Source organism: Psammomys obesus, unplaced genomic scaffold (assembly GCF_907164565.1).
Source record: "Psammomys obesus unplaced genomic scaffold, mPsaObe1.curated_primary_1811, whole genome shotgun sequence".
Taxonomy (NCBI): domain Eukaryota; kingdom Metazoa; phylum Chordata; class Mammalia; order Rodentia; family Muridae; genus Psammomys; species Psammomys obesus.
Genome location: NW_026592776.1, coordinates 1,109,926 through 1,119,341, shown reverse-complemented (window position 1 = coordinate 1,119,341; position 9,416 = coordinate 1,109,926). Strand labels below are relative to the sequence as shown.

Below are 9,416 nucleotides of genomic sequence, written 5' to 3'. Positions count from 1 at the left end.
TTACATACCTGGAATAAAGCTTACTTGGTTGTGTTTTATGGTTCCTTTCATATATGGCTGATATTTACTTGTTAATATTTTATCAAAAGGTTTTCTATCTAGGGTCATGAGAAATATTGATCTGTAGTTTTAATTTTTTATTATTATTAGTTACATTTTATTAACTCTGTATCCCAGTTGTATCCCGCTCCCTCATTCCCTCCCAAACCCTCCCTCCCTCCCCTCATCTCCTCCCTGCCCCTTTCCAAGTCCACTGATTGGGGAGGACCTCCTCCCATTTCATCTGACCCTGTTTTATCAGGTATCTTCAGGACTGGCTGCAAAGTCCTCCTCTGTGGCCTAGCAGGACTGCTCCTCCCTTGGGGGGGTGGGGAGATCAAAGAGCCTGCCATTGAGTTCCTGTCAGAAATAGTCCCTGTTCCCCTTACTATGGGAAACCAATTGGTTACTGAGCTACCACGGCCTACATCCAAGCAGAGGTTCTAGGTTATATACATACATGGTCCTTGGTGGAGTGTCAGTCTCAGAAAAGACCCCTGTGCCCAGATATATTTGGTCCTTGTGGAGCTCCTATCCTTTCCATGTCATACTAACTCCCCCTTCTTTCATATGATTTCCTGCACTCTGCTGAAGTTTTGGTTATGAGTCTTAGTATCTGCTTTGAAACACTGCTAGGTAGAGTCTTTCAGGGGCCCTCTGCAGTAGGCTCCTGTCCTGTTACTTGTTTTCTCCTACGTCCAATGCACCTCCCATTTGTCTTTCTAAGTGAGGATTGATCATCTTACCCTGGTTCCTCTTTCTTGTTTATCTTCTTTTTTTTTTAATTTTTATTATTATTTTTTTCTTGTTTATCTTCTTTAGGTGTATATATTTCAGTACATTGTCTTTGCCTTGTTTGAGTATTAGGTAATACTAATTTCCTGAAGTGGCTTAAAAAGTATTGAAATTTGATGTAAAGTTGGTGTTAATTCTAGATTTGGTGGAATTCTTCAGTGAGACCATTTCAACCCAGATATTTCTTTTCTCAGGGTTTTTACACTCCAATTTTTAAAAGACCACCTATTTAGGTTGCTTAATTTATGCTGGTTGGATTTACTAGCTTGTGGTTTTCAAAGGTTAGGTTCAGTTTATGTAAGATGTTGAACTTATAATAATGAAAGTTCATATTTTTCATCCCTTTAATGGCTCTGTAATGTTACTGTTTTGTTCTTGGTTTATTGCTTTATACCTTCTGTACTACTTTATCCCATATAAATATTCAAGTCTACTGATGAAAACACTAAAGCTATTTTTAATTTGTTTTACTCTTTTTATTAGTAGCCATTTGATTCTCATAGTCTCAATATCTGATGAAATGGCCTATATTATCTTGCATGATGTCACTTATTCCATGAGAGCTTTATGGCTTTTTGCTTAATTTTATTTTGCTTGAGATAAGATCTTATACAGCCCAGGCTGGACTCAACCTCCCCAAGTAGCTGAGGTTGGCCTTTATCTCTCAATTTATTGGATTACAGATGTGTTTAGATTTTAAATATTTACCTTTAATTTTTTTAGGCAGGGGCGGTGTTGGGGATTGAATCCAAGGCCTTTACATGATAGGCAAGGGCTCTACCACTAAACTACATCCTCAGACTTTTGCAGAGAGTTTTCAATGTAGTAACCATAGTCATCTAAAATTCTGATACTTCAATAATTGTGCTATTTCTAAGTCTGACACCGATCATTGCTTTGTCTCCTCTGACTGCTTTTACTTACCTATTAGCGTGCCATGTAAGTTTTTGTTGAAAGTTGGGTAAGTTATATAAAGCAAACGGATAATGAAATAAATAAATCTTTAGTGTGGGCTATGCAGATGGCTAATATTTGTTTTCCTATGGACATCAGAAATCACAATTCCCATAGAACTCCTCCTCCTCGCCCTTCCCTCCCCCTCTGTTAGTCCTCTATCCTATTTGTGTTATAGACAATGTTTCTCACTGGCTGATATGGGCCTCATCAATTGGCAAGACTTGCTGACCAGCAAGTCCTTGGGATTCTCTGTCTCCCAGCACTGGGATTACAGCACATTCCATGATGTCTAGCTTTTTAGTGGATGCTAAGCATCTTAAATCATGCCCCCCTGTTTAAGCAGTAAGCCCTTTACCCCATGAACCATCACCCCAGATCCTCCTATAGTGACCTATAATTTTTTTGCCCTTTCTCTCAGCTTTGGTGTTCTCCAGGCAAAATCTCTTGAGTTCTGCTGGAAGGTAGAACATGGGGCTGAATTATCTATTTTTTTAGAGTACACAGTGGGCTTGTGTCTCAAGAGTAGAGCAACCCTGTGTAAGGGTTATTCAAGCCCCTAGGTTGAGAACTGCTATTTTAGAGCATCTGGTGGCTTCTTTTTTATTTTTAAATTAATTTAATTTTTTAGAAATTACAGTTTATTCACTTTGTATCCCAGCTGTAGCCCCCTCCCCCAATCCCTCCCAATCCTACCCTCCCTCCTTCATCTCTTCCCATGCCCCTCCCCAAATCCACTGATAGGGAGGTCCTCCACCCCTTCCATCTGACCCTAGATTATCAGCTCTCATTAGGAATGGCTGCATTGTCTTCCTCTGTGGCCTGGTAAAGCCGCTCCTTACTCAGGGGGAGGTGACTGAAGAGCCAGCCACTGAGTTCATGTCAGAGACAGTCCCTGTTCACATTAGTAGGGAACCCACAAGTAATCCAATTTAAAAAATGGGGAACAGAGCTAAACAGAGAATTCTCAATAGAGGAATATTGAATGGCAGAGAAACACTTAAAGAAAAGTTCAATATCCTTAGTCATCAGAAAAATGCAAATCAAAACAACCCTGAGATTTCACCTTACACCCATCAGAATGGCTAAGATCAAAAACTCAAGTGATAACACATGCTGGAGAGGTTGTGGAGAAAGGGGAACCATCCTCCATTGCTGGTGGGAATGTAAACTTGTACAACCACTTTGGAAATCAGTCTGGTGCTTTCTCAGACAATTAGGAATAGTGCTTCCTCAGGATCCAGCTATACCACTCTTAGGCATATATCCAAATTATGATCAAGTATACAACACCTGGTGGCTTCTGCTCCTGCAGCGAATCCTTGGGTCCTGTTCTGTGGACTTAGATGGCATGTTTTCATCCCTACAATGATTTGCTTATTTACTTGCTTGCCCTCATCCTCCGCTTGACTCTGAGCTTCTTGACAGCCGGGACTACTTCATCACATTGTATTCACCACCCATCATGGTGCCTAGCACATCATAACCACTCTGTATGTGTTCAATGAAAGACTGTCTCATCCGCTCTATCTATAGAAACAATCTTATATAGCCATTACAGTTTCTGAAAAGGTCATGGCAAAGGAAGATAACATAAATCTATATATACAGAACCTCAATTTTGTGAAGCCAAAATAATTTAAGAAAATTTCTAAATGAGGTTGCATTCAACTTTTCTTTCTCTTTATATTTTTATCTTCCAGTTTATGTATAATATTAGCTTCATAGCTACTGGGGGTGGGAAGCTATTTAAAAACCTCAATATTAGCCAGGCACAGTGACACATGCCTGCAATCCCACCACTCGGGGGAGGAGGGGGCAGAGGCAGGTGGATCTCTTTGAGTTTGAGGCTAGCCCGGTCTACAAAGCGAGTCCAGGACCGCTAAGGCTACACAAAGAAACCCTATCTTGAAAAAAAAAAAAAAAAAAAAACCAAGCCAAACTTTGGGTAGAACACAGGGAGTCTTATGGAAGAATACAGGGGTGGGGATAGAGGGACATGGAGGGGACAGGAACCCCACAAGGAGACCAACAAAGCTAAAGGATCTGAGCCCAGGGGGTCCTGCAGAGACTGATGCACCAACCAAGGACCACGCATGGAGAGGATCGAGACCCTCTGCTCAGATGTGGCCGATTGACAGCTCAGTCTCCATGTGGATCACTGAGTGAGGGGAGCAGGGGCTGCGTCTATCATGAACTCAGTTGACTGCTCTCTGATCACTAAACCCTGATGACACAGCCTTGCCAGGCCACAGAGGAAGAGGATCCAGGCAGTACCGATGGGACTCGATATGCTATGGGCAGGTAGCCATGCAGATGGGTTAGGCTGTATCAACAGCAAGGACTGAGGCCCAGCTGAAAACAGCATGACAGTTAAAGACTCTCTCTGTGGGTCCTTGATGCATACACTATGTAACAGTCAGATGACAGGTTGGTGGAGGCCATCATCTTTGTAGTGCTATAGGTGTCCACTTCTTTATATGGAGTTACACCCCCCTCCTTTGTCTACTGTCTCCCATAAGTACTTGAGCCTGTTTTTGCTGATGCTGTTTTCACATGTTCATGCACCCTTGCAATCTCAGTTCATCCCCAATCAATTTAAATGGTTACGCCTTTTTTTCTTATTTTCTTTTTTTTTTTCTGCCAGGAGTAAGTCATTTGTCGGTCTCTGCTAGGTGGGTGATGCCCAACAGATGGTGCTGTTTAGATATTCCCTCCAGGTGCACAGTCATCTTCTGTAAAATCAGAGGTGAGTCTCATAGGGCAAGGCACAACCTGAAAAAACACTTTTATGCAATATGGAGTAACTTAGACCAGGGCCCAGGTTGACCTCAATGGGACCATTCTGTTTAAATGGAAACAAGTTTCAATTATGCAGATATGAAGTCTTGAAAGCATCTTCATCTTTTCTGTCCCTATAGACTGTACCTAATTCTTGAGAGAAGAGGAATGTTGGCAAGCTTTGCGGTTTGCTGGGAAGGTGCCTCAGAAATGCAAGATTTCATTACTCTATTAATTATAAAATAACTCTTAAGGTGGCTACCAATTGTTAAGCCAATTTAGCTGATGAACCGTCTTGAAACCAAACACAAAAATCACAAGGAAATGACATTTTTAGGTTATCCCTCAAAGAAAAAAAGAGATGCCTTGGCAAAAAGGATAAGTATTTTCCCTAAGCTTTGCAATTTTACTCTGTCTGAGAAAAGCAAGGATTGGCCAGGGACAGAACTTGGTAGATAGATATGGCTCATCTCCTTTAGCAACTTGATCTTCCTTATCAGTCCTTATATGACTGATATTAATTTCTGGATGAGAAAGGGATTTCTTTTGCCTAGACTCCGCCAAGCTAGGTTTAGGAACAGCATCTCTATCACTCAGCTAAGCCCTAAGCACCAACCGTCCTTCTGTCAGATGCTACAGTCAGCCATGCTGACACCATGTAACTCATAAATGTGCTGTTTTGTTCCAGTTATCATTTGTACAGAAGCAAAGAGAAATGCTTTTAATCAAGTGCTCTTAGTGCAGAAACATCTTGACATTAGTTTGTACAAAAATAACTAAAGGACTAAAACCTAATGTGATGCAAAAAAAAAAAAAATGGCCGTGATGACCTCAGGTTATAATTCAAAATTCTTTATGGAATTTGGGGGTTATTTTTATACAAGCCATGGCAACTATGGGCAATAAATTACACACCTTGCAGTCTTATCATAAAGCTGCTTATGAGAGGAGATAAAACCACACCATTACTAACCACAGGCTCATGTGATGACAGATACAGGATATTCTTATTGGAGAAAATAGATTGTATACTTGAATGTGCTGCCTTGAGAGCTGTGTACAAATAAGAATGGGTTTACACAATTTTTCCAATAATGATAATTTAATGGCTTCTACACTAAAAAAGTATGTATACCTAACTAACATGTTATGCTTCGAAATCAAATAATTTAAAAAAAAATGAAATTCACGGGCACAGATTTTAATGGATAACTTTGTGTCTTTTAAGGACATTTCTGTCACAGTAGTCAAATTGTGTAAAATAGAGAAAAGGGGTTTTTGTTCCATGACATTATTCCTGAACTTGAACCATGGCAACTTTCAACAAAAATATTTTTACAAAATTTTATTTTAATCATCTTCTTTTACACAAAATTTCATTTTAATCATCTTTTCTTGCACAACATGCAAGACTTTTCTAAATACAACTTTAAAAATGAAGCAAAAAATAATAATCTTTATGGATGCCTTGCTGAGTCCATGCTGAACATAAAGGAATTTTAATTTTTTTTAAAAAAATATAATTCCATGCTTTTCAATGCTCTTGATGGATCTATTTGGTCAAGAATAAAGATGGTAGCTATTTGGGCAGTGGCTCATCCAGTTCTTTGATGCACAATCTCCTTGTTGGTTAGCTCAACGGACAGTAATAAAACTGGATATACCAGCTTATTTCTCTATAATCTCTCTCTCTCTCTCTCTCTCTCTCTCTGTGTGTGTGTGTGTGTGTGTGTGTGTGTGTGTGTGTGTGTTTGTCTCTCTGTTTATTCATCTCCCCCACTTTCTAACCCCAAAGCAATCCAATGCCTCTCTTATGGGATGAATTCAGACCTCTATAGTCCATGTTACCAGTACCCACTGAACTCTGACCTTCATTGTTAATGATCTCATTCTGTATAAACATTCTATATCATCATTACGGATTTTCTTGATAAAGGAATGAGAAATTAAGATGTTAAGAATCTAGTCCTCACTCTTGTAGTAGGTGGTAGGGAATCTCTGAGAGCTCCAAGAGTAATGCAGAAAAGCTTAGCATAGTGACAGGAATGCTTTATTTTACACTGCTCATAGAAACCTTGTACTCCTGCCTCAAGCACACCAAGACCATGGCTGCTGAAAGGGCAAATATTTTCACAGGTGGGAATGAAGAATGACTTCTTTACACATTCCCTTCCCTTAACTGTGTCCCCACCCATGAAGTCTAGGGCATCAGGAATCTGTAAATACTTGGAAGGAGGTGATAGCCTTGAGCAGGTAGGACAAGTATGCAAGTGAGAATAAGGCATGGGGAGGGCGACAGGAAGAAAAAGGAAGAGACATTTATTTGTTGTATTTTCAATGATGAATCATTGAGGTTTTTGCATCATTCCTCCAGTGTCATCGATTCTCATTTTTTGTGGTAGTGAAAATCTATTAATGTTTAGTAAGTTTCACTATAAAATGCAGGAAATAGACAAAGCAGCAGTTTAGAAACACATCAGACATATTTGAGTACCATTAAGGGACCACCCCCTCCACCTTTACCCCATCAACAATCTTTGCAGTACAGGATGCCCCCTCCCCCCCATTTTCAGCTAAAGATGAGAAAACAGTTACATAGTCTAAGGCTGTAATCTAAAGAGAAAGCAGACAAGCAAACATCAGTTTCATCGGGAAAGGAAAAGCAATTCCACAAGTGCAGGAAAGATCCAATAGCTACATTTCCACAAGACCCTCCTCCCATTCTCCTGGATCTGAGGAGGGGGTTACAAGTAAGCAAGGCAAATGACACGGTGAATACAGATTAAACAATAACACACCACAGCACACACGCACACGCGCACGCACACGCACACAACCCAGTGCAGGAAATAATCCAACTCCCCCCCACTTGCATTTTATTTTTCTTTATTTTTGTTTAATAATGCATATTCTGTTCACACAATAGGTGTAAAAGGCAGGAAGCAGGGGTTTAACTTGGCTGATGATAAAACAATCAAGCTGGAGTGACATTTCTAGTTTCGTGAACAACTTCAAAGCAGGAGAAACTGAAAAGTCATAGCTGGTACCAAAGAGCAGGCCAGACTTCCCAGCTGTCTCCTCTTAGGACCTTTGGCTATGGTGAGAGAAGCTGTGAAGACAGCGGCCTCTACTGGACAAGGAAAAGTGGCTGATTTTTATTTCTTTTTTTTTTTTTCTTTTTTCTTTTTTTTTTTTTTTTTTTTTTTTTTTTTTTTTTTTGGATCATGGTAGCTGCATCACAAAAGCTCCAATCAAGAGGGTGGTAGAAAGAAGGCACAGATCATTGCAAATACCAGATTTTCTCTTTCTCTTTTTTGTAAATATACCATCATATATAAGCTAAAATTTCTCTTAGAGTGGTGGGGGTCGGCTGGCAGGGAAAGGGAAGGGTTGGACCTCAAATTGCATATGTAATAGAATCCTAAAGGGGGATACAAAGCCAGGTGGCGTTCGTTTGATCTGCAGCAAGTGATCAAGACACTTGCTTCTGACTAGGTTAGCACAAACACTAGGGGCATCTGTGACAAAACACAATTTAAAAAAAAATCATAAAATTATAAAGCCTGTAAACGAATAACCTGAAATTACATTTTATTAATGGAAAATATCATCAAAATAGTACTACTATGGACTAAACTGCCTGAGTTTTCATTTTGCAGGAGATCTCAAGGTAGAAAAGCCTTTAGCACAATTGGCTAGAAATCACAACCACTGCCAGAGCCAGGACAACACCATGGGAAAGATTCTCCTCTTGGATGGAATTTGTGTTGTGCTATCAAGACTTTTGTGCTAATTGTTCAAACAGGGACATATTGAGGCAAACCTTTAATCTTTTGGCACAGGATGATTTTGGCTGGGGCAGAAAATTTGAGTCTTGGACTCAGGGTGAATAATGTAACATCTCAATTATCAAGTATTCACTTTGATTGAAGAGCTTTCTTTATGTCATTCACTTCCATCTATAAAGAGGGGAAAAAATCAGCAGAGACATCATGAAATGGCTGCATTTAGAGATGCTGAAAGAGAGTATACCTTTATCAATGCAAAGGAAAGACTCAAGCTGACCATTTTAGGGATGAAACTGGTAAAATGACATCTGAATGAAGAACAATGTCAGAAACAAAAGAAACCTAAAGGCATACAGGCACAGTACCTGACAAAGAGTGTGCCTAGTAACTCCCAGGTTCCTAGGCCCCAAAGGTTATCAGAAGCATCAATGACTAGATTCCTGGCCAGAGGGCAGAGCAGGCAGTCAGGACCAACTGAGGGTAACAGAAGGCAGCTTTGGGTGGCCCCAAAGGGTAGGTGTAAACACTCCCAAAAGGATGGTGAGCCATTCCTGTTCTCTTTTTAAGCAGCATGGGTCCAAACTGAATGAGCAGTAAAGTCAGTCTTTGGAATGATCACCCCCTCACCCCACCCCCTAAGATCTCCATCAGCGGCTAGAAGAGGACAGAGCTGAGATGCCATGGAAAGGACTAACAAGGCCATTGGGGAGAAATGAAAAGTTGAACTAAAATACCAATGTGGAGATCTGTGGTCCCTCCAGGGATCACGTGATTGACCCCAGGTAGCAACAGAGCATCCCACATGCCATATGCTCTGGTACTTGGTATGGATGAGGCATCCTATATCATCATTCTGTAAACTGGAGGGATGCTTTACAGAGGATACATTTAAAATAAATTCTAAACTAGAAGCCCAACTAAGAGTATGCTAATGCACCTCTTCCTTCCCCCAAACATGAGGTAAGAACAGAATATAAAAACTCTGTGATTCTGAGACATTCTTGTGACATCGATTATTATTATTATTATTATTATTATTATTATTATTATTATTATTAT

General features: G+C 40.1%; 1 protein-coding gene across 7 annotated transcripts in view; it reads right to left on the bottom strand.

Moving 5' to 3' along the window:
* Positions 1–8,010: 8,010 nt before the first annotated feature.
* Sh3kbp1 (SH3 domain containing kinase binding protein 1) overlaps positions 8,011–9,416 on the bottom strand; it is a 361,003-nt gene continuing 359,597 nt past the window's right edge. For all 7 annotated transcript variants that reach the window (XM_055615757.1, XM_055615760.1, XM_055615759.1 and 4 more), the window contains one exon: positions 8,011–8,528. In XM_055615757.1, coding sequence (XP_055471732.1) covers positions 8,487–8,528 — 42 coding nt within the window. In that variant the 3' untranslated portion in view covers positions 8,011–8,486. The remainder of the gene's footprint in view (positions 8,529–9,416) is intronic.